General features: G+C 33.9%; 1 protein-coding gene across 6 annotated transcripts in view; it reads left to right on the top strand.

Annotated features, from left to right (window-relative positions):
- The window catches only part of LOC145284509 (electrogenic aspartate/glutamate antiporter SLC25A13, mitochondrial-like), a 169,067-nt gene that overhangs the window by 16,056 nt on the left and 126,140 nt on the right, over window positions 1–26,871 (top strand). For all 6 annotated transcript variants that reach the window (XM_080133392.1, XM_080133394.1, XM_080133393.1 and 3 more), the window contains 2 exons: window positions 12,010–12,063; window positions 22,539–22,681. In XM_080133392.1, the coding sequence (XP_079989518.1) occupies window positions 12,010–12,063; window positions 22,539–22,681 (197 nt within the window). The remainder of the gene's footprint in view (window positions 1–12,009; window positions 12,064–22,538; window positions 22,682–26,871) is intronic.

The following is a 26,871-nucleotide window of genomic DNA, read 5'->3' as shown; positions in this document are numbered from 1 at the left end:
TGTAATAAACCCATTTTTCATTGCAAGTCACAACCTGGTCGACAAACGAGTTGTTCTTGTTGTGTAAAAGATGACACTACATAACGGCATTTCTTTCGATTGTCATTCAATTTGTGAGGCACCCATTTATCAAGTTTTTTTGTATTTCCAATCTCTCAAGTGGTTGGAAATCTTATGTGTTACGTCTAATTCAGAAGCAAGTTCTCAAACAGTTGTGCGTGGATTGGCTTCGACTGAAGCCCTTAATTGATTGTTAACATCCGATGGCCGACCACTACGCTCGTCATTTTCAAGACTCGTCACCGCCATGAAATTTTTTAAACCACCATTGTGCTGTGCGTTTGGTAGTGGTTACTGGGTCAAACACATCGTTGATGTCACAAACTATTTCACAACCTTTTGGCCTAACTTGAATCGAAATAAGAAAATTGTGCGAATTTGCTTTTAGTTAAATATCTCGATCAATTTGATCTACCTCTGATAACTAAATAAGCCCATAATACCATTTACCTTAAACCAAGCCAACCTAATTACTAAACCACTCTCAATAAAATATCTGCCTAAACTATGTATCTTCTAAATGTTCTTGTGGTACCATTATAATACACTGAATACCCCCCCCCTTTTTTTTCTTATTACTCAATATATGGATCTTGGGAGTTAACTAATCTTCTCCTCTAGCATATATTGGGCTAATACTTAACTACCTGAACATTTCCAACAATTAATTGTACTAAACCCAATATAAGTTAATGAATAAATCTCTCAAATGAATATATAGATTTGCTAGAACAAAAAAAAAAAAAAATTGCTAAAATTTATAAAGATAAATAAGGTTCTCAAAAACAGTATCGTATTTTATTTAGATAAGGCTACTTAACTAAAGGGATCACAAGTGATTTTAAATAGAATTTTGGAAATTTGGGAAACCTCTGCCAAATGGTCTAGATTGGGATTTCCTTTTATAAAAAAAAAAAAAATAATTAAAGCACACACACACACACATATATATATATATATATATATATATATATATATATATATATATATATATGTATGTGTGTGTGTGCTTTAATTATTTATATATATATATATATATATATATGTGTGTGTGTGTGTATGTCTATATGTTAACAAACTAAAAGTTAGAATAAATACTATCTGGTAAATTTCTTAAATAAATGTATAAATTATTAAAAAAAAAAAAAAAAAATGGAATTTAATTCAGCCCCTAAAAAAGTAGATTTAATCTTAAAAAAGTTGTCTTAAGATTCTAAACATAAAAAATTAAAAAGTTCCCCAAATTGGAGACAGTGATATAATATATAAAAAGATAGACCCTGACCCAAATTCAGTGAACTGCTTCTAATTAATAGATGTATCCCACTTCCACCATCTACCTAATTCAAATTGGTTGAAATATTGTTTTCTGACCTTCCCATACCCCTTCTCATTTATATTCATTTTATATCCCTTCCCTTTTCTTTTTTCTTTCATTCTTCTCTCTCTTACTGGCTACATGAACCCCCTCCTTCTAAAACTTTCCTCTTTCACACTCTTTCTCTCACTTTCTTTAATCTCCAAACATCATCCCCCACTCTGCTTTTCATAATGGAAAACAGTTATAAAACTTTCAACTTGATATCATAAGATATTTAAACCATGCTACAAGTTAAACATGGCAAAATATTTTCCCCTCTAAAATTATAAAAAGTTTTTTACTTACAGACACAGCTAGTAGCATAACACATAGCTTCTCTATATCTCATTCCCTATCACAGACGGTTACTTTTCCTACACGTTTCGCAGATCAGCAAGATCAACGTGCCTCACTTCTAGATCTATTTCTGACCACAGTTCACGATGATTGTGTAACGAATGCCCATAGTCCACTCAGAAAATGCTGATCACGCTGTGATAATGATAGAAATCGCCCCAAATTCACGACTCAAAACTGAAGAGTCATTGCTCAAAACTACAAAGTATTATAAAAAGGGTGACTGGGAAGCCATCAGGGATCTCATCAGAGATGCCCTATGGGGAAATATCTTTTCTCTTTCCACTGAACAGTGCACAAATGAGACCACTGAATGGTTCAAAACGGCAATTGAAGCACATGTTCCCATACAAAAATTCTATAGCAAACCCCACTCTCCCCAATGATCTACTTCTACTTGTGCAGCTGCTATTGCACAAAAACAGCATGCATGTTGGAGACAGGACGGTCTGCAGTGCGATAGACGATCCCGTCTCCATGTATATAATGGTGGATGGATGTATTTAATGGTAGAGGAATTGAAAAGACAAAAGGTCGCACAATGAAGACGAAAATATACCGTTATATATCAACAAAACAAATGCAATTTATTTGCATAAATATACAGGAAAGAATGATAGAAAGAATAAGAGTTCAGTGAGAGATGTGGTTGACTGGCTAGTCAGGACACGGCGGTGGCTCATGGCCCCACCGGAGCGGTGTTTGTCACATCTTGACTGGTCGAGCGTTCAGCGGAAAAGAGGGTGAAATATGAGAAATAGGAAGTGACGTAGCTAGGTCGCTCTTCTGAGTTAAAGGGCGACAATCGAGTAAGGCTGGGAGTTTTCAACTCCCACAATACTCCCTTCCTAGTTAGCTGGAAGCTAGAGAAAAGAAAATTGGAGAAAAAGCGTGCATATATATGTTTGTGTGTTTCCACTGTATAGAGAACGAGAGAGATTTTTTTTATTTATTAAGTAGAAGGATGTAAAGATAGTTGCGACGTTAAAGGATATCAGGAAAAAAGGTGTGCAAGCTTGTACAACTGTGGAATTGTCATAGGAATGATGTTATGAGTTTGAGTGCAAGTGTTGCGGTCATAGACTGTATTGCCGTGGAGTCTATGAAGCGTGCGCAATGGTCAGCACGGTGATTGGAGTTGGTCACAAGTGGGTCTTCGAGGAAATTTGTCCGTCCGTAGAGAGCAGTGTCAACGTTGTTCAGGTGCTCGCGCGTACTCAGTGGGTCGGTACGGTCTGAACGTCCAGGATGAGTGTGTCAGTGTGCATGATGCAGCTTACTCATGTTAGCTGGAGAACTTCGGTGAGGTGAGGTGAATCATTGTGAAATCCAGAAGTGTACAGTGTTTGGTGAACATCTTTGTGTTGGTTGTCGCGTTTGTTGCTAAAAAAGGTTGATATCCTGTGAGGTGTTGCTGGAAAGGATTGATATGCTGTGGAGAGGCTTGATGCGTGTAACGTTACACTGGAGAGGCTTGTTGTCGCTTTTTCCTTTCCATAATTGTGAAAAACTGGAGTTGAAATAGCGTGAGAGTTGCTATTTGAGTTTTGCAGTAGGCTTGTTGCCACACGTTCTCCATGATGAAATCGAAAGCTGAAATAATTTTTTTTATATTCGCACATGGCAAAAAAAATATTTCGGTAAAGTGAAGAAGGTTTAAAGTTTTGATACGTAGCTAAAATGCGTGTGACAGAATGTTTTGAGACTTTGTCGTCCACAGCAAAATCCATATATGAAACGCGTGCATGATAGTATGTTTGTTAGACTTCGTCATCCACAGCAAAATTCATACATAATTTCTGGTGTTGAACATACGTGGAAAACACGTTGAAATTGCTATTGAAGTTGTTAGGAATCTCGTTCAAATAAGGAAATAATTTTCGTTCGTTGTAGTAGTGGATGCATGTCGCTGGAGTTACATCTGTGCTATAGTGTGACGTTCGTTCGTTTCAAGTGCTCATTACATGTGCGTAATCATGTCTCTTCGTGCGAGGTGTTCCTCGTCTGAGATAAACAAGAACTGATCCTCGGAAAATAGTTTTGTTGAACAAACTGATTATTAAGAATGAAGGCAACAGAAAAATTTGACCTTTCAGGTTCTCGAGGTCATATTTTGCTTCGATTATGATGGAGAACAGAATAAAAAAGTTGGAGTTAAATGACGCGAAAAGAATGTCTAAGAATATTTCAGGGAGCACGTTATATTCAGGACGTCATTAAAATTATTTTCTCGATTGGATTATAACGGAAATGTGCATCGTTTGCGAGAAAAATTGAAATGTTTGTGAAAATAGTAGTCCGTTGGTATCGTCAAAATTTTAACAGACATTGTTGTTCAAAGATACGCTTCATTATAAAAAATGTGAAGAAGATAATAATGTCTATATGTTTTTTAAGTGCGTGAATATAGATAAAACTTATTGTTCTTTTATTATTATTTAGGCTGTGACGAAAAAATATTTTTTTTTTTTTCGAGGGGATTTGTTTACATGTATCTGATCACGAGTAGGAAGAAAAAAATATGGCGGACGATAGATAATTGACGCACGTGTGTTTAGACATAACATTGAAAATGCAACGAAAATTTTTTTCTCCTTTTTTTTTTTTTGGAAATTGCGTTTTTTGTTTTGTTTTTTCTTTCTTTTTTGAGTATATTTCGCTGATTATTTAAAGATATAACGGTATGTTTCATTGCGACAGTGAGGACGTTTTAAAAGTTTTTGGGAACGAAGATTGTTCAGCGTTCGTTAGGTCATCATTTGAAGAAATATCACGTCGGGGTCACCAGATGTTTGAGACAGGACGGTCTGCAGTGCGATAGACGATCCCGTCTCCATGTATATAATGGTGGATGGATGTATTTAATGGTAGAGGAATTGAAAAGACAAAAGGTCGCATAATGAAGACGAAAATATACTGATATATATCAACGAAACAAATGCAATTTATTTGCATAAATATACAGGAAAGAATGATAGAAAGAATAAGAATTCAGTGAGAGATGAGTAATGTTACTTGCGGTTGACTGGCTAGTCAGGACGCGGCAGTGGCTCATGGCCCCACCGGAGCAGTGTTTGTCACATCTTGACTGGTCGAGCGTTCAGCGGAAAAGAGGGTGAAATATGAGAAACAGGAAGTGATGTAGCTAGGTCGCTCTTCTCAGTTAAAGGGCGACAATCGAGTAAGGCTGAGAGTTTTCAACTCCCACATGCATACCACAGATTTAACCACCATAAGTCCAGTACAAACAGACAAAAGTATATAGGAGCTAGAAGTAATTGTAAGAAAGAAATAGCAACAGCTAAGAGAGAATATACCATGACCATCATGCATCGAACCACAGAAATATGAAACCTGTGATTGCTGGAAAATCTACAACAGTAAATAATAGACAATCTCCCCACTATCCAACAATCATGAGGTTGTTTGCACGGAAACCAAGAAGGCTAACATACTTGCCAGTCGGTTTGCCTCAAACTCTACATTGGACCCAGCGACCCACTCCCTCTTTGACTTTCCTTTGTGGACTGATGCCACATTAGTTGATCTGAAAATTACCCCTCTCGGGTGCATGATATCATTAAAAACCTAGACACCTCAAAAGCATGTGGACCTGATCTCATCCTGGCTGTGCTATTAAAAAAATGCTCCGCTGAGGTTGCTCCCGTCTTAATGAATCTTGCTTTTCTGACTGCTAGAAAACTGCTTCTGTGGTATTAGTTTACAAGAATTCTGATGTAAAAACTGATCCATTAAATTATCACCCCATTAGCCTCTTCCTGCTTTTTGCCAAAATATTTGAATCCATAATTAACCAAGCTCTAGTCCGTAACCTTACAGCTGCTAAACTTCTGATCGACCAAATATGGATTTAGGCAAGCCCGTTCTACAGCAGATATCCTAACTGTAATCTCTAAACATATATACCATACACCGGGCCAAGCTGGAAAGGGTAAAGTAGTAGCTCTAGATATATCTAAGGCTTTTTACAGAGTATGGAATGATGATCTTCTAAGGAAAACCAGGTCAACGGCATCACTGAATAAATACGTAACATAATTAAATCCTTAAACGGTCATACAATATGATATAAATGCAGGTGGACCTTTATTATTCCTAACTAGCAGTTCAGCCTAGCTTTGCTTGGGCCCTATGTATTGTTCATAACTTTATGTGCATATGTATGTATATGTGTGTGTGTATATATATATATATATATATATATATATATATATATATATATATATATATATTAAAAAGTTTGACTCATATCCAGGTAACGTACATCTAAAATTTCATGTGTTTAGACCCAAAATTGGCGGAGGAGTACGGTAGAGGCTGCAAAGGTCAACTCTGTCAACTTTGACCTCTTGGCAGCCAAATTTTGGCCCAAAAGCTGATTAAAAATCTTGCTGCATTGTCTGAATACTCTTTATGTAGTAATACACACGGACGAAAAAACGCTTTGGATAATCACAGATTTCAAGGTAGCTCTACTAAAATAGCCATATTTTTTAAACCAAAGCACTTCAAGTCTTCAAATTACTACTGTTTTGTTCGGAAATGAATATACTTTCAAATGAATTAATAAATATGAATGTACATTATATATTTTAAGAGTTTTAAGCAAATAAAGTGATAAAAATGTGAACGTCATAAAATGGCGTTTTCGGTAAGGTTTTGTAATGACCCCCCCTGTTTTCTAAAGGTCCGTACCGTGATTGTATGAAGAATTTCGTCATGAAATTTGGGAACCAATTAGAAGAGGTGTTAATCTTAATACTGTCAAGTGTCCGAAATATTTTTGACCATTTCTTTTTTTGTCGTGTTAAAAATAAGATTTTAATATGACGAGTATTGAACATTTTGAAAAAAAAATTCTTCGGACACCCAGTAGTAAGTAAATCAATCTTTTTACTATCTTTATCAATTAAAAGTATTGTTTTATGTTGAGTAGGACCGCGGTAATTGATAATTTAAAAGGACCTACCCGAAAAAAAAAATTGTTTCTTTTTAATCGAATTTGGTCAAATGAAGTTTAAGCAGCAGCAGCAGCAGCAGCTCCAGCCTGTAGAATCAGCGATAGCACAGTTGTAAACAAACACGCGTTCTTTAATTTTTATTCAAGAACGAATTAAGAAAAACATGAAAATATGAATATAAATGTTCTTATGTTTAATTAGAGCTATTTTGTTATCAGAATAACATTAGTTTAGAACTATTCGGTTTTCAGAATATATAATAACAACAATCCTAACCAATTCGGCATTATAAATCTGTTGCAATTTCTCACAAATCTCGTCAAATTTAAAAACATGGTTAAAAAAACAAAAACTTTTGTAGATATATAGCTTGCATGCACTTTTATTCTTTAAATTAGTTTTGAACAGCGAATTAAAACAATGTTTTACTGCGAACAGCCACAAATTTTTTTTTTTCAAAATCAAAATAAGTATCAAAATCTCGTTTATACATAGATTCGAAAAAGTTGTCAAAAAACAAATATATAACAAATAAATGTTATCAAAGGCAAGATAAGTTACTTTTCTACCAAACTGGATATATTTTTTGTGTTTTTATTCAATGTAACATGTTTATTCAGCTCGAAAAAAATACAGTGTTTACCGTGGAAAATTAAAAATGGCGCCCGGCCCGACTCTCTTTGACACGGTAAGTTTGAGAAAAGGAGTTAAAAATAAAAAAAACTATACAAAATACTGTTAAAAACTCACCGAATATATGTCAGCCTATGTCACGGTAACATATATTGAGCGAGTTTCTAGCAGTATTTTGTCTACTTTTTTATTTTTAACTCTTTTCCCCAAACTTACCGTTTCAAGAGAGTCGGGCGCCATTTTAAATTTTCCAAAACATCGGTAAACACTGTTTTCAAGCTGAATAAACATGTTACATTAAATAAAAACACTAAAAAATTATCCAGTTAGGTAGAAAAGTAACTTGCTTTTGATAACATTTATTTGTTATATATTTGTTTTTTTGACAACTTTTTCGAATCTATGTGTATAGTAATACAAACCCTCAAAATCTATATCAATATTCTTGAAATTTTAAAAGCAGTTAGAAAACACATCAAACTACAATTAGGAAGCTTTTTATTTCGTTATTTTTTTTTCTACTTATTAAGCGAAAGATATTTTTACAACCTGCTCCAGCGTAGTATAAACGGCCTATGGAATTAACACCTTCAACCTCGAAAATAGAAATCAACAAATTTTTGAACGCTCTTTTTGAAAAAAAGCTCTCTTAACTTCACCTCTAATACAAATTATGTGTGGCAAGTCTCCTCCTAAAACACTCTTTAACCCTAACAATAACACTAAGTTCGAGTGGCAAGCCCCCCCCCAACAAAATACCTCTGTAAGCCACATACAAGCATCTAAAACAAACAAACAAAAAATAGATCCTTCCTTAAAGAAAAATACACATAAAAATAAATTGGTTAACTGTCCTAAAATGCTAGAACGGCCAGGAAATGATGAATTATTTTACATTAAATTTTTGTGAAACTAACCGCTCCCCCCTCTAATATTGTTTTTGTTAGCTTTGTCTCTGTCAAGTTTTCAGTATGTTCACACATAATTTTCCTTGCCCTACAATTAATTCAAAGTCCGAATGGCAACCCTCCCCATATTCTCATTGCATAGAAACCCTCTTAAAACTACACATAATCATCTTAAAAAAAAAAAAAAGCATGCATATTTTCCCATAGAAAAAAAAACAGTTAACTGCCCTAAAATGCTAGAATGACCTGTAATAGGAAATTATTTTACATTCAATTCTAAAATAATTTGTTTATCTTTCATTAAAGTTTTTCATGGCATTTTATACATAATTTCCTAAAAAGGTAGAATCACATTTTGGAGGGGTGGTCAGAAGGAGTTGAGTGGGGTTAAACAGAAGGTGTTAATCTACAATAATACCAAAGAAATATTGCAATATATTCATTTTTAAATGGTCTTATGTTTAGATTTAAGTTTTTTGTACATAAAGCACATTACAATTCAACTTTGAGTTCTCCAACTTCTTTTCTGTTTATGGATACATGGCATTTTTAAGGAATTGCTGCATATTTATGCACATTTACTGCAGATTATTTGGAAACCATAAACTTTGGGAGATTTTCAGTTGCATATTCTGATTCCTTGTACAAAAATACACTTATATGGTAAATTTCATTTCTTAGTCTTGTGTTTTAACAAAGATATGACATTTTTACTTAAAAAGTAGTGTAAAAAATGTGACGAAACGCATATGGTCTTAAAGAGGGAAAAATATCCAAACGTGTGAGGCACAAAAATAGCCATAACTTCCTTAATTTTAATCAGATTTAAAAAATTTAAAAAGATTCTTTCTTAGCTCATCAAGCTCTTTCTATGCATACCAATATTGAAATATTTCAAGCTATTTCAATTTTTTCATGTGTATTGCTACTTTATGTAAAATTTCAAATGTTTAGACCCAAAATTGGTAATTAGTTTGCTAATAACTTCAAAGGTAAAATCTTTTGAACTTTGACCCCTTGGCAGCCAAATTTTTTGGCCAAAAACCAATTAAAAAGGCTGTCCTATGTCTGATTACACTTTATTTAAAATTTTATATGTTTAGACCAAAAGTTGGCTGAGTAATTTGATAGAGACTGCAGAGCTCGATTTTTTTTTTTTAACTTTGACCCCAATTTTGACCCTTTTACATTTGTTTTGGGCTCAAATCAAATTAAAAAGTTTGATCCATGTCCAAGTAACCTACATCTAAAATTTCAATTGTTTAGACCCAAAATTGGCAGAGGAGTTTGGTAGAGTTTTCAAAGGTCAAATCGTTGAACTTTAACCCCTTGACAGTCAAATTTCTGACCAAAAACCAATTAAAAAGACACACAATTTTACTTTTATAGATATTCATAAATGACCTCCTTGATAAAATAATCTCTGAGATGGGTATATTTGCTGATATAACAGACATGAGGGGAAAACAAATGAACACATATCTAAGGAAATGGCAGAAACACTATAGGAAAACTTCCCATCTGTAGTGGAATGGAGACAAAAATGGATGATCACATTCAATGCTGCCAAGACAAACCTTGTTTCCTTCAATAATTACAAGAAACCTCCACCACCAATAGCTATGGCTAAAGATACATTACCTGAAAGTACTTCTTTCAAACTCCTCGACTTAACGTTCACAGGGAACATGAGTTGGAACAGATACATTGAGAGCATTGCCAGGGCTGCTGTGAGGAAGGGGGGGGCTCTCCTTACTACACTAAAAAGTTTCTTACACCTGAAAATATCCTGTATGTATGGAGTATTGTTGTCACATTTGAGCTGGTGCACCTGCTACTAGTCTCTTGCTCCTGGACAGGGTTCAAGAGTTGCCAACCTGGTAGGTTATCCAAGCTTCAACCTTTGCCACAACGATGAAATGTTGCATCCCTCTGCTTGTTCTACAAGTATTTTAATGGATGCTCTGACAAACTACAAGTCCTTGTACACACTCTATGTAAATACCCCCGACAATCAGCAAAATCCCACCCCTACAGAGATCCCTAAATGTAAAAAAGGGCCTTCTACTCTAATAGTTTTTTCCTCAGAACTGCTAGACTTTGGAACTCCCTTCCGGGTTCCTGTTTTTCCCAATGGTACCAACAAAATGATAAGAACAAAGTGCTGCATTGTCTGAATACTCTTTATGTAAAATTATCTGTTCTGATACTACACTTTACCTTTTCTGTCCTCTGTCAGTGGAGAGGAAATCCTTCATGACGGAGACAATTTTTTTGTTCCTATCCAGAGTTCCTCTTTTTGGGAGCTGGATTTTCTTAATATTAAAAAATCGACCTTGTGTCTAACTCTGCCCTCATGGTGAGACAAGTAAACAGGAACAATAAAAAAATTTAAAAAAAAAACGTGAGTTTTCAAATTTATTCCTGATTCACACATAAATGCTAGTGCTGATACAATATTTCCACAAATGTAAAAATACGCTGGTGGATTATGGGGGAGGGGGGATCTATAGATTTTACTTTCATTGTTAGTTTAAAAATTAATGAATATTTGTTGTTTTATCATTGGTACCAGCAAAAGAAAATTTAAGTTTTAAACAAAAAAAAAAAACAAACAGACAGACAAAAGCAATTAAAAGAATTGTTTTTGGCATTAGAAAATAGGCACAAATTTTTCTGATACCCTAAAAAGTTTTGATTTTTTTTTTTTTTTTTTTTTTTTTTTCGATTCCCAATTCTGATCAATTGTCTCTTCACTAACAAATACAAGTTCAGTACACAACAATTAGCTGATATTTTTTTCTAGTAGTAAATAACAATTTATCACACACATACAGATATACATGCACAGAATTAAAAAAAAAAAAAAACTACCTGTTATACATAAACTAGCTGTTATACAGAATATACCCGGTGAACCAAGTGCAAGAGAGTTACAAACAATTGCACTTGAAGGGACAATTAGAATCTTAAAAAGATCTCTCAGTTGGAATATATGAGATAGTGGGTGAATGCCTGGCATCCAGTAGGATGTCCCATCCTCAGCTAGAACAAACTGATAAAATTTAAAAAGGAAAGATATAACCCATACACCTGTATGTTAGTACATACATAAACAGCGCAAAGTGTTGCTGGTCGTAAGTGACACTGGGATGCAAAACAATTTCCTGTTCGCACCTGGATGATTAATCAAAAAAATATACCTGTAATATTGTCTGGAGAGGTTGACTGTCCAAGACATAAGTAGGAATACTTACTACATGTCTCGAAGATCCCAAATTACATACTAGGATTATTCATATGGATCCGTGGTGTAACTGTTAAAGCCATTGATTAACAATCAATTTTCGGTGGCTGACTTGTGGAAGTTGAAGGTTCATTCTTAACTACAAGTACTAATAACTAATAATAACAAACTAATTGACCCTTCTACCGAGTCATGGCATCATAAATTAAAGAAAGAGATTCCGTTCAAAATTGCGTATGGATTCTCAGAGTTCGATATAAAAAAATTCTCAAGTTCAAAAAGATGCACCTGAAGAATGTCTGAGGTTACATCAACTGAAACATTAAAAATAACAACTGAGAATAGTAGTCTGAATAATACAGATTATCAGTCCTCATCTAAAAAAAAAATTGTCAGATATAATATTCGTTTCTTTTTTTTTTTATTATTTAATTTTTATAAAAAATTTTTCTTTTCATACAGATTGAAGTCTTCAAGCGGGCAGATACTGAGAAACTAAAAGAGATTTTTCTTAAGGTGAGTGACTTGTTGTTCATTTTCAAAAGTATATTTTTTAAGGCTAAGTACTTAAAAAGAAAACAAAAAAACAAACAAGAATAGATATAATGCCAATGTGTCCATTCAGTCTATACAATTTAGCAATGAATATTCTATTTTAAACTTAAGTATAACTGAGTTGGTGGAAGAAGGTTACAGGAAATTGTGTTTTTTGCTTCTATATCTTTCATGCTTATAAATACATGCTTTATACATATAAAGTATCTTGCATGCTTTATACATATAAAGTATCTTGCATGCTTTATACATATAAAGTATCTTGCATGCTTTATACATATAAAGTATCTTGCATGCTTTATACATATAAAGTATCTTGCATGCTTTATACATATAAAGTATCTTGCATGCTTTATACATATAAAGTATCTTGCATGCTTACAAACTACGCCAGCAAAATAAAGCGTAAAGATGTTTTACTGCTTTTGTTAATAATAGACTATTCCAATCATTTTATTCTTTCAATTTTTTCTATTAATTTTGACTGTAAATTTTAATGGAGAGGGCAAAAGTGATAGAAACTGTTACGAAGTTAAGTGCAAGATCTTATTTCGATTTGTGAAGTTTTCTCGCAAAGAAAACAACAAATTAGCAGCAAATACATTATGGAATTAGAAGGGACAGCCCCGATCATGACAAATAATAGCAGCAGCTGAAAACAATATTTACAAATCTTTACAAAATACCAAAATACTCAACTCTGATTGGTTAATTTTCCAACAATTTGATTGGCTATCAAAATCTAACTTTGACCAATCAGAAACAACTTGCCGTGGGAGCCTGGCATCTGTTATGTTTACATTTTAAATAGAGAGGAGCCAAGCTGATCCAGGGAGATTGGCTCGATAGAGTGCGGTGCATACCACACGAATCTCTGTCAGTTGAGAAACTAACTTCAAACCCAAGGAGAGCAACCAACTTTAACCCTGGCCAGTTTGGCCATGGGTCTTGACTAAAACCAAGATATACTACAACTTCACTGGTCTACCACCGGCTAGTACTGACTTCCACACCAGATCACTGGTCAAATCCTCAGACTAAGGATCAACAAATACATCAAAGGCACTACTACTAGATGCTTGCCTGGGAGATGAGATGGCTGCAGACAATCGATATCACTAACTGGCAGACAAATAAACATCCCACCTAAACGTGAGAAGAACAGCATTTCAAAAACAAGTGGACGACAAATCTGCTAAGTTGCTTCCCTTAATGTTTCCCCTTGAAAAACATTCTTATTTTCCGAGAGTATTATCAAAGCTACCCAGCGCAAAGAATAATATATAGTGCCATATTTCATCAACAGTAGATGACAAATCTGCTGTGTTGCTCATCTTAGACGTATGGAAAAAAAAACCCCAAAAAAACTCTTATCCTTCGATATTGTTATCGAAAATAACACCATAAGGAATAACAAATATTGACATTTTACCAACAAAGAAAGATGTGAATCGCTGATAAGGATTATGCTGAAATGAATAACCTTAAAAGCAGGGGCAAACTGTTGTTGAACTGAAGAACTCTATAGTTTATTTTGCTTTTCTTAAGTTTTTTTTTTTAAATAAACGATTGAGTAATCAATCGCTTAAAATCAAACTTATATTGTTTGTCTGGTTCTTCCCGCCACCATACACTTATTCATGATATAACAAAACTGTATAAAATGAAAGAGAGGGGGGGGGGAGAATGATAGAGAGAAACTTAGTAAGGGATGGTTCATTTGTTGGGTTAATTGCCAATTATGGCTAATTAGATCAATTAAAAGAGGATATCTTTTGAAATATAATTCAATCCCCAGACTAAGGAATATTTTAACATGTATTAAAATATAAAAAGAAAAAAGCCTTAAGGAAACAAACAGTTAATTTTGCTTTAGTCTAATAAATTAGATACGCTTTCTTTTTGCTTAATTATGAAATGGGAATATTTGATTTTAGTGTCTAAATAATAGAAACTGTCCATGTGGACTTAAACTTTTCAGCCATTTCTATTTTTGTACTTTCTGCTCTAGATGACAGAAATATGCCACTCCACTGTAAATTTGTCAATCTTATCTATATATTAACAGGATAGCGTGTGTGTTATTTTGTGTCATGCTTACATCCGAGTGACTGCTGTTTAATTGTTATGGACTTCCATTTCTGGTAATAAATAATTTTACCAAGAATTCTTCATAAGTTTCAGTTTTCATTATAGCTGAAGGAACTCAAGCTATGTATACATATTTTTTTCAAAAGTTTGAGTTTCAGGTTCAATCCAAGCTGATGCACACAAGTCATATGGATATAATTTTTATTTTTGAAATCGTAACTTCATAATATGTAAAAATCGATAGGGCATTAACTCTATAATAATCTATATATATATAAAAGCAAAAATGTATGTATGTGTGTTCGCTTTTTGTGTATGTCTACAAAAGGCTTTTTTCGCTTGGCTCATTCCTTCTTAAAACTTTTTATATCACGTCTAAATGATAATATATATGAGTTACGAATGGGGGTCACCTGTCTATTTAATTTGCCCAACTTTCACGCGTTATTTTTTCCAGGTTTTTAGAGCGTCCCGTATATCTTTCGCTTTTCAGTATAAAACAAGCAAAAACTGTCTTGCAGCCACGTCATGTTTCAAGGTCAAACATCACGTGACAAGGTTCTTGCACCTATTAATTTCATTTTATAAACGTTAAATTAAGAGGTTTTTCATTCCTCTTCTCTCTTGGCCGAGATGACTAGGTTTCAGGGTTTTTTTTTCCATTTCGTTTCCATCTCCACGTCAAAGGTTCGGGGTTCAAGCCTACTTTCCTACTAAAACTTTTTTTTTTTCTTTTACACCTCCAAACACCTGGCCAACTTTTTTTTTTTTTTTTTTTAAACAGGGTTGTTTTGATCACCCCCACCCCCCAACATGCACACCTACAAACACCCGGGCCATGCCGGGTAACCCCCCCCATCCCCTGCACTAGTATATATGAAATCTCCAAAAATTAAAATGTCATATTTAAGTGTACTTTATGACTGGGCTTTGCTGAGTGTCTCTGCTAGCTTAGATAAATACTTTTGCAGTTTTAACAAAAGAGCTACAATCGTATCGGAGGGTCTCCATTTATGCTGAACATGTACAGAATGCCAACATCAATATATTACATATGAATGAGTCCCCTGTGGAATTTCTACAGGTCCTGCTAGTATAGTTATTTCTATCAACAGCAGATTTGCTTTTATTCAAAATAGTCACAATCACTTATGAAAATTTCAGCTTAAGTAACCCCATCTCCCCAACCCCCATTTCTTATCACTGTTAACAGAATCCACGACTTTGTGATTGCAACCCTATGCAGAGAAGCAACAAAATATCAAAATGACCTGGAGGCCTTTGCCGACCTGTGATGCCTTTTGGCGGGATCCTATTGGTTGTCGTTCTTCTCCTTCAGCTAAAGAGAATATCAGAGAGGCCCAATTTGATCGATCATTTCCAACCATGTTATTAAATCTGATTCTTCAAAAATAAAAAAAATAAAAACCTTATTTCTCTTTTCTATTTCTCTCCCCAAATCCATACTAGAAGGCGGTGGCTGAGGATCACTCATGTTGAGAACAAAGAAGATTACCAATTCCAAAGAGTAATGTTCCTACTCTCACTGAAATTTCCTTCTATGAGTGATGTTTTCTGAGAGCAGTGTATTCTTAGAATATAAATAATTATCCTATTTATAGAATTACATTTGACAACTTTATTCAGCTTTTAAATAACCAACAGATGGTTGATATGCTATAAAACAAACCAAACCTTTCAGGATAAAAACTTTTCAATGCTGCTGCCATATTCAGTGCTTCTATATTGAATGAACGAATCTAAATATTGAATTCCAAGTAAAATAAATGGTACCTACATAATTGTCATGACACAAATAGTAACATATCCAAAAATTACAAAAAACAATAAAGTAGAAAAATAATTGTTAATGAAAAAAGAAAATCTGTGAAGTGAAGTGAAATCACTATATTATCTATCTATATTCCTATAAATTCGTTTTTCTTTTGTGTTAATTGATATTCATATTAAAACCCCTCTTTTCTATTTCTTTAAAAAGAAAATACAATTTTCTTTATATATGAGTTGTGGGATTGCATTCACTAGCAAGAGATCTAGCTAATTTGCATATTCTTTTAAACATTCATTTTAATTAATTCCCTATTAGTTTTTTCAGTTTTCTTAAGGAATGATCACCTTTAGTTAACTATTACGTGTAATTATATTCATGCAGATATTCTACATAATTTATACTTGCATAATATTTGCGTAAAAAGTTTATAGTAAACACAAAATTATTTCCATATATATTTATATATACGTATATATTTTTGTTTAATCTATCTATCTATAAAAGTGAACATGTCTGTGTATCTGTCTGTGTATCTGTCTGTCTGTGTACATTTCCCTACGCAATAACTCTGTCAATTTTAAGTCTACAGACTCGAAATTTGATATACAGGGTACTGAGATTTGGAAAAATCGATGTGGTCGGTTTTCGGCCAGAAATTTGGCGAATAAGGGGTCAAAGTTCAACGATTTGACCTTTGAAAACTCTACCAACCCCCTCCGACAATTTTGGGTCTAAACACTTGAAATTTTAGATATAGGTTCCTTGGACATGGATCTAACTTAGTAACTTGATTTGAGCCCAAAACAACAAATGTTAAGGGGTCAGAATAGGGGTCAAAGTTAAAAAAAATTTGACCTCTGCGGTCTCTACCAAATTACTCAGACAATTTCTGGTCTAAACATTTGAAATTTTACATAAAGGGTATTCAGAGATAGCGCAAGCTTTTTCATCGGTTTGGGTCGAAAATTTTTAGTTACCAATATATAAATGTATGTATGTATGTATGTTTGCATGTCTGCCCAAAACGATGGATTTTCTCAAGATACGTATTGTTTTGAAGTTTGACTTTTCAGATAACAAATATAAAAAAATTGGCTAAAAACAATGATATCTTCACCTTCAACTGGGCACTTTTCTACACGGGGGGGGGGGTCTTTTCGTCCTTTGTGGTACGGGTTCGAGCCTGCCTTTCTACTACAACTTTTTTTTTTTTTTTTTTTTTTTTTTTTGCTCAACACACACATCCAAACACCGGGCTGAAATGCTAGTGCTTACTAAAAAAAAAAAGAGACGAGTTGACAGGGGAGATAATTAAGTTCTGTTGCTTATATCATGTGACGAACATAATTACCCCCCCCCCATCCCCTCATATAAACTTCATCAAAAACTGGTTTTCATTAATAATTATTTTTCTACCTTATAGTTTTTTTTTTTTTTTTTTTTATAATTTTTGGATATGTGACTATTTGCAACATGACAATTACGTAGGTACCATCTTGTTTTACTTGAAATTCAATATTTCAAATTTTATTCATTTAGTCTAGAAGAAGCACCGCATATCGTTTGTGCCTACTCCGTGTTTGTGGGGGTCACCCTGATATTGTGGACCAAAGCTGCTCTTCAAATTATGCTGTCCACTTTTCTTCTCAGCCAGGGTTGGAAAAAGCATTTTTTTGCTCACGATCGATAGGCAATCGTATTCTTTAATTAGGCGACAGCAATTATTTTTCACTTACTGTATGTTTCATCTAATTGAACTTTCTTATCTAAGATGCTTCAGGTTATCTTTCAAGATAGCACAAGGAGAGTAAAGTAGGTGCCGACATTTGGCGAGAAAGTATTATTTAGTTGCTGATGTGACTCGAATGCCTTTATTTAAACTCTCTTATATTATCAAACTAGCTGGTTACCCAGCGTTGCCTGGTCATACAACACATTTTTTTTTTTTTTTTTACATAGGCATCACCACATTATCAAGGCCAAGAGGCCACTCAAGGATAAGGGTTAAAGAGTGTACAGTAGAAATTGGACATTATAGTAATCATTAGTAATGAAAATTTGGTAAAGTTGATAACTTATATGGAACGGCTCATCAAGAACTTATTTACGTTAGACTTGAACACAACCATATTGTAGTCAGCCGGAAAGCAGGAAAACGGAAGACAATTCCACAGGCGTGCAGTTCTAAGAAAAAAGCTTAACATGATATTTTAATTTATACAGATTGCGTATTATTATAGAATCAGTGGTCTATTAATTATTATATATTACGAGGAATAAATTGCCCGGTGGACTAATTCTCAAAAAAAAAAAAAAAATATATTTAATACTTATGCAGTATTCTGTATAAGTATTAAATATTCTCTTATTATTAAAGCAGACATTTTCACTTTTCTAGATATACTATACTGGCAGACAGCCCTGTGTTGCCTGGTTGTAAAATATGCAGAAATATTATATTTTAATTCATGCAGATTTATCTATTATAAAACAGAAATACTGTAGGTATTAAACATCATGTTAAATTCCTTAAAAAAAAACAAAAAAAAATGTAAAAAAAAAAAAAAAAACCCAAGGAAACTGAGACATGTTCATATGAGGATTATATTTTTTTTTTTAACAGTTCACTTCTTGCAAAAAAACAAAAATACTTGACCTGAGATTGAAAACAAAACTTAAAGAAAGTGAGTCAAGTATGATGACCATTAGGCCAGCTTGCCATGAGCTTTTAAAAGTGTTTTCAAACTTATCCTTAACATAAGAAAGCTGTCATATGAATATTCGCGCATGCAGTCATGAAACAGTTGACAAACAGATAAAAATAAATCGATGACCTCCATGTACCAATTTAATTTTGACTCCTTAACAGCCCCTTTTTTTCTAAATGAAAAGTGATTAAAATTTTTCCACATGTCTGAATACCTTATATACCAAATTTCAAGTCTATAGATCAAATATTCGTTGAGTATATAGGTTGAGAAGTGCCCTCAAATACATGCACACTCCCTTACATGCTCATTTTTATAGATATATTGATAGACTAGCAAGCTTTGCCTGTTCTCAATTTAATTTTTATTCATCACTTGAAATGAAACTAATTGTTAGGAAAAGAACTTTCTGGTGTTTATCCAGATTGGCACTTATGGCTGCATTTAAAATGAAAGAAATTACAGAAATGTCTGTATGATGTATGTACCGGTCATGGGATGAAGATCAAAAATTCCATAATTTGATCTAGCGTTTTTATTTGTTTTTATTAAAAAAATAAAATTTTACTCTGTTTCAATGCTGGTGAAAAAAGCATCCAACGAATCTGTAGACAAGAGCAGACAACACTGAAACCACTAAAAAATGCATCGAAGCACAAAAATTAGGAACTCATGACTTCTGGAAGATCTGTAACAGTGTAGTAAATAATGGGCAATCAACAATTCCCCTACGAACCAACAATCACGAGGTTGTTTGCTCAACAACCGACAGGGCTAATATGCTTGCCAGTCGGTTTGCCTCAAACTCCACACTGGACCCTTCCAACCACCTCCTGCCTGACTTTCCTTTGTGAACAGACACCATGCTAGACGATCTAAAAAGGTGCATGCTATCATAAAAAAAACCTTGACACTTCAAAAGCATATGGACCCGATTTCATCCCAGCTGTGCTAATAAAAAAGTGCTCAGCCGAAGTAGCTCCAGTTTTCTCCAAACTCTACAACAAATGCCTTAATGAATCTTGTTTTCCGGGCTGTTGGAAAACTGCTTCTGTGGTACCAGTATTCAAGAATTCTGGCGAAAGAACTGACCCATCAAATTATCGCCCCATTAGCCTCCTCTCACTTTTCGCCAAAATATTTGAGTCCATAATTAACCATGCTCTAGTCCATCACCTTACAGATGCTAAACTTCTGACTGACAAACAATATGGATTTTGACAAGCCCATTCCACAACAGACATCCTCACTGTAATCTCTGAACGTATATACCATTCACTGGACAAAGTAGGGGAAGGCAGAGCGGTAGCTCTAGATATATCTAAGGCTTTTGACAGGGTATGGCATGAGGGTCTCCTCAGGAAAATTAGATCATACGGTATCACTGGTAGAATACTTAATATAATTAAATCCTTCTTAGATAAGAGAAAAATCCAGGTTGTCCTCGACGGTCGTACATCTAAACAATATGATATAAATGCGGGAGTGCCTCAGGGGGTCTATCCTTGAACATCTATCGTTCCTAATATTCATTAATGACCTCCCTGACAAAATTGCCTTTGAGATGGGTATATATGCTGATGACACCACTCTCTATAACAGGCATGACAGGAAAACAAATGAACACATATCTAAAGAAATGGCAAAAACACTAGAGGATGACCTCCAATCTGTAGTGGAATGGGGACAAAAATGGATGGTCACATTCAATGCTGCCAAGACTAAACTTGTTTCCTTCAATAATTACAAGAAACCTTCTCTACCACCAATAGCAATGGCCAGTGACTCTTTATCTGAGAGTACATCTTTCAAACTGCTTGACCTAACGTTCACAGGAAACATGAGTTGGAGCAATTACATTGAGAGTATTGCCAGGGCCGCTGCAAAGAAGGTAGGCTCTCTCTACCATACTAGAAAACTACTAACACCCAAAAGTATCCTGTACCTCTATAAGGCAACCATTCGCCCATGTATTGAGTACTGCTGTCACATTTGGGCTGGTGCATCTGCTACTAGTCTCTCGCTCCTAGACAAGGTTCAAAAGAGTCGCCAATCTCATAGGCCCTGAACTGGCATCTTCAGCCTCTATCCCATCGACAAAACGTTGCGTCCCTCTGCCTGTTCTACAAGTATTTTAATGGTGAATGCTCTGGCAAACTGCAGACACTTTCGCCCCCACGACGTAAACACCCTCGACAAACCCGACAGGCAGCTAAATCCCACCCCCACACAGTAGAGATCCCTAGATGTAAAAGATCTTTCTACTCCAGTAGTTTCTTCCCCAGAACCGCTAGACTCTGGAATTCCATTCCAGGTCCCTGCTTCCCCAACTGTACTGACATGCAGAAGTTCAAGTGTAACGTGAACCGACATCTTACTGCCCAAATCCCAACATAGTACCCCAGTAGTTGTTGCCCCTGATAGTAGCCCCCTACACCAAAGTGGCAATGTGCTTTGTTTGGGGTGAAAATGTAATAAAAAAAAAAACTTTTAAAAAAACTTGGAAACTGTGAAAAAAATAATCACTGATTACTTCCCCATATTATTTTTTCTAGATAAACATTGCCTAGTCTGTCACTTATCGATAAAAAATAGCAAATTTTTTTTTGTAAATAAGAAAGAAAAAAAAACTACTTGATGAATTTTTGTAATTTTTGGACTATACAATCTTCATTCCGTGACAAGTAAATACAATATAAAAGTTTTTCTGCAATTTTGTTTATTGCTATAAGTGTCAATCTGAGTAAACACAAACTTTGTTTTTTTTTTTTCTGTTTTTTTTATTTTTTTTATTAAGAACAAAAAATTAATAAGAAAAGGGCAAACTCTCTTTCTCCCCGTTCTGTTTTAATAAAAGAATATTTGATACTTATGCAGAATACAGACTGTGCTGAAATCATAGCATTATTATTTATAAACCCATTCTTAATACTATTCAGTATATTCACCTTAAAGTTTAATAAACAAAAATATTGTAAAGAATTCAATCTAACTTGCAAATCTCACAAATATTTTGCATAAGTACCAAATATTTGTCTTTATTAACAGTGAAATTCTTTGTTTTTCATTATCAAATATTGAAATTAAGCTTTTTGCTCATGAAAATTAAATTTGCGTATGCGATTATTCCCGCCTTTTTTATTATCAGTTATTAAAATTAAATTTTTCACTTGTTCATAAATTAAATTTCCTTACATGATGATTTAAATGAGCCGACAATCCAAAGACTCCCTTTTCCTACTACACCGAAATGAAGGGGAGGACACTACTTCATTCCTTGGATTACTCTGCTTGCCCTTGATCATCCTCCTTATAATGCTGAGTTTTACAAAGAGCATCAAGCCCCTCCCCCTTTTCCCTTCAAGTTTTTTGTATGACTTAACCAAGAATTGAATCCTGATCTCCCGGTTTGTTACCAGACACTTTTACCATTATGCCAAATAGGTCAGTTAACCCATTAGCTGCTGAATTAATTAATTGAATTATAAAAAAAATAATCTAAAAAAGAAAAAGTAGAATGTCTGAAAAACAATGATAATTCAATACTGCATAAATTATAAATTTTGTTGAAAATTTGTCAATGGTTAGTATGGAATGAATGGACATGAATAAAGACTACTAGACTAGCAAACTGTTTTAATTTTAAGTAACCATTGAAAAATGGCGTTTTCTTTTTAGTGTCTTATTATTAATGGGAACGTTGGCAGGTAATAGGTTAAGATAAAGAAATACTGAAAAGAAAAAAAATAATCTAAAAAAGAAAAAGTTACCAAAATGCTGTAAGTTTTATTCCATGATTTTACAAATCCATTTTTTTTTTTTTTTTTTTTTTTTTTGTCATTCAGTATGCCAGCCAGAAGATACAGGATGAGCATTTTATGACTTACAATGATTTCGTCATCCATTATCTGCAAATTTTGAAGCATGACAAATTTGATGATTATACACTTCAATTATTTGCTGCTTCTGCTGATACATCCCGAGACAGGTAAGTCTGTATTTAAAGCTGTCCTAGCTCTGAACAATAACCAATGCTGTGTGGAAAATAGGAGCGGCCTACCTTTCAAACGCCCTCATGTCTGTCTTTTCCTGCGGGTTGGGATGAAAAAAGATCCAAGATGGCGTCCGTGAGGTTTTAACACACACGGTCTCACAAAGTCATGCAAAGTCGCATCAAATGAGGTGTGTCGGGCTCTATAAAGCAGGTTGCTTGGAGGAATTAGGGAGGATTTCCTTTTTTTGCACACATTGCTTTGCAGCAGACATTTTGAAATGTGTTGGCACGTTGAGGCATGCGGGAGAGAAAGAAATGTATCACTTGGGATACATCCCTTATTACTCATTATGACTGACGTCTACAATGCTTTTTTTGTCTCTCTAAAATTTTTTCTTGCTGATTTTTTTTTTTTTTGTTCTGGGGAATATTATTGATGAAATCTGATCTTCAAACCAATATTTAGCCTCAAATATCCCATTTATAAATACCTTTTCAGTATTTTACGTGGGCATGTTTTAAAAAATATATATTCATAATCTGAGGATTTTGTGTTTAATTAACATAGTAATCTGAAAATTTATTGGTACTTCTGCAGAGTTTGAACCAGACATAACTAACCGTCTGATCGGCTTGTAAGTTCTTCTAAAGGTCAGTGGGGTGACCTTACAGACAGAGAGGTTGGGCCACATTAATTGGTGCCGTGACCAGGATCTATTAAAGCTATCTGAGCATAGTCATCCGGCTCCCCAATGAGGGGCAAATCGCTCCCTTAGGTTGATCATGTTACAGGCTTTGCTCGGAACATGATATCATGCACTCGGGTTTGAGTGTAATCTGATGTAAAATGCCAACCAATGCGCGGCAAAGGAGCAAACGATCTTTGGAAAAAATATTGGTGGTGGCGTCAACAGAGCCAGCTGGGAGCTTCTCGACGGTTATCTTTTCGGGTTTATGCGGAGACAGAAATTTGGTAATGATCCTTTTGTCTCCATCTTAAACTATATGTCGGAAAACTACCCAGTTGGGTTGGCGAAGTTTCTTCCACATCTGTTGTTTCTTTTCACAGCCAGTTAGTTACGTTTGGTTCAAATTCTGCACAAGTCCAATTTATTTTTTAATGGATTGTTAAGAAATTAGCAAGATATATCAACTCCAAGTGTATAATTTTATGATTAAGTTATATAAGAACCTGAGAAGTTTTAAAAAAAAAAAAAAAAAAAAAAAAAAAAAAAAAAGATACATTCACTAATAGAATTTGAAATGAGCGAGGGAACATTTGTAACAGAGCGTGTATGGGAAAAATCAGCAGCAGCCAAAAGATAGCTTGCTAGGGAAAATGTTAACAGCAGTAGCCATTAAAGCACATATGCAAATTAGCAAGTGTGCACAAGTTGGCGTCACAAGAAAAGAGAAAAATGTACCACGTGGTTCAGGAGAGAAGCAAGTTGCATGTTGGGCAAGATGGACATGTGAATACGAAGGCACTAGCCAGCACAGAGTGGCAGGGACAGAGACTTTTAAAAAGCACATGTGTGTGCGAAAAGACTTTGGAAATGAAATGCATTGTTTGGAAAAACCAGTAAATAAATGCATTTTATTTGCACTTAAAAAAAATGCTGAATCGGATTTTTATTTATATCCTGTTTTACTTGTTTGTCACTTTGCGACGGTGCCAGACAACGTATGGGTCTGAGAGGTTTGAAATGTAACGACATAGTTTAAAAGTAACGGCCACGTTACACATTGTACATATATGCACTAAAATTTCAGTAAAGAAAAAGAATATCAATTTTTATCATTCAGTAAAATTAAATATCCCAAATCAAAATTTGATTTTTATTATATCTAAAGACTTTTAATGTGGCCAAAATATAAACAATATACCAATTATCTGTCGAATTATGACAATTCAAAAATTGTTTGAAAATTGTTTTTTTAATTTATTGTCTTGTCTGCTATTGTCTAGAAGCTAAATTTCATGGTGTACAACTAAAAATGCTTACTTTGAACAATAGAAAATTTGGTGCTTCTATATTATAACCATGAAAAAATATTGAATTTCAAATAAAACAAATGGTACCTAGATAATTGTCATGTCACAAATAGTAACACGTCCAAAAATTACAGAAAACAAGGCAGAGAAATAATTATTGATGAAAAAGTTTTCGATAAAATTTGTCCAACATTTTTAATTGCAGTCCCGAATTTTTTAGATGAGGTCCGATTGTTTATATTACTTGTATTGATCAGACTACTGTTTTCATCTTGAGTGTTATTTGTGCAACGTTTCGGTCAGTGTAACCTTCGACTTGTGTTAGGCATGTTGGTTGTTATCTTTGTCAACAAAAAAAAATTTTTTTTGCGCATACAAAACCACAAAAAAACTAAAAACAACTCCAAGAATACAGGGTCCTGGATATGACCTTAAATTATATCCAGTGGTGAGGCCCCAGCTTGCGGGCTTTGGGGAGTGTGGAGCCACCCTTTAATTGCCATTGCTGCCAGGTCCACTCTGACCCGGAGTGGTAGTACCTGTTAGGGTCCCAACTATGGGTTAAATAGAAACCGACTTGAAAACAACAAATATATTCTATTAAAAAATTTTTCTTCAAAATCACTGGATTCGGCATTAAATAACTTGAAAAGGGTTGATATGTCGTAAAACAAAAACAACCAAACCAAACCAAGAGTACAGAACCATATACAGAGCCACTAACTTTTATCCTTTCTTTTCCAAGATAATGACCAACATGCCTGACGGTGGTTGAAGGCTACACTGACCGAAATTTTGCACAAATAACACTCAAAATGAGAACAATTTTCTGATCAAAACAAGTAATATTTTTAATTATGTTCAATGCATAAGTAACAGAATTTAATTATCTTCCCTGTCAACTTGTTTATTTTATTTTATTTATTTATTTATTTTTTTTAGTAAGCGTAAGTGATTTTACTAATTTCTTTTTTCATTAATTATTATTTTTGTACCTTATCGTTTTCCATAATTTTCGGATATATTACTTTTTGCACCATGACAATTATGTAGGTACGATTTATTTTACTTGAAATTCAATATTTTTTCATTGTTAAAATAGAAGCACCAAAAATTCCTTACAAATGTAAAAATGGAAACAATTATTAGATTAAGTCGGTCTCAGCATTGGACAAAATCTCATTACCTTGCAAAAAAAAAATTGCTTTAATATGATGCGCAAGTGTAATTTTGTTCATATAAGTAGCAATACACATGGCCGTTAAAACGCTTTGGATAATCACAGATTTCAAGGGTTTCTGCTAAAATAGTCATATTTTAAAAACCAAAGCACTTTAAGTCTTCAAAATACCACCGTTTTGTTCAGAAATGAATATACTTTCAAATGAATTAGTAAATAATAACATACCTTATATATTTTTAGAGTTTTAAGCAAATAAAGTGATAAAAATGTGAACATCATAAAACAGCATTTTTGGTAAGATTTTGTAATGATTCCCCCCCCCCTGATTTTTAAACATTCGTACCGTGTTTCTGAAGAATTTTTTTATGAAATTTGGAAATTAGCCAAAAGAGATGTCATTTTTAATAATTTCGAGTGTCCAAAATTCATTTGACCACTCATTTTTTTGTTGTGTTAAAAAAAAGTTTTCAAAATGATAAGTATTGAAAATTTTGAAAAATTTTCTTCGGACACTCACTATTAATTAAAACGATATTTTTACTATGTTTATTCGTTAAAAAGATGATTGAACAGTGTTTTCTCTAGTGGTACGTAGCAATTTAAAAACATAATATCCGAAAAATTTGTTATGAATTTGAATCAAGACTTCTGTAGTATTAGTGATAGTAGCAGCAGCAGCAGCAGCAATAACATGGAGTAAACAGACGTTTTGTTTTTGTTGTTTATTTTTATTCCAAATCGATTTTTTTTTAATTGAAAATCTGGTTATAAAAAAAAATTCTTACATGTTTAGTTAGAGCTATTTTGTTATCAACCCTACAAATATTTTTAAAAATTGTGTAGTAGTAAATTTTTAAATATTTTAACAAGCGAAAATGTGAACTATCATTGTTTTGGTTCACGTGTACGAACGGTACACGCACTTCTAATTTTCGTCCCTTAAAAAATTTTTTCAGTGAATTATTATCGAATGGAAACTAATGTACCCGATTATTAAAAATAAAA

Source organism: Euprymna scolopes, chromosome 9 (assembly GCF_053919585.1).
Source record: "Euprymna scolopes isolate OS-2025 chromosome 9, ASM5391958v1, whole genome shotgun sequence".
NCBI classification, from domain to species: Eukaryota; Metazoa; Mollusca; class Cephalopoda; order Sepiida; family Sepiolidae; genus Euprymna; species Euprymna scolopes.
This window is presented reverse-complemented; position numbering and strand designations above follow the sequence as displayed.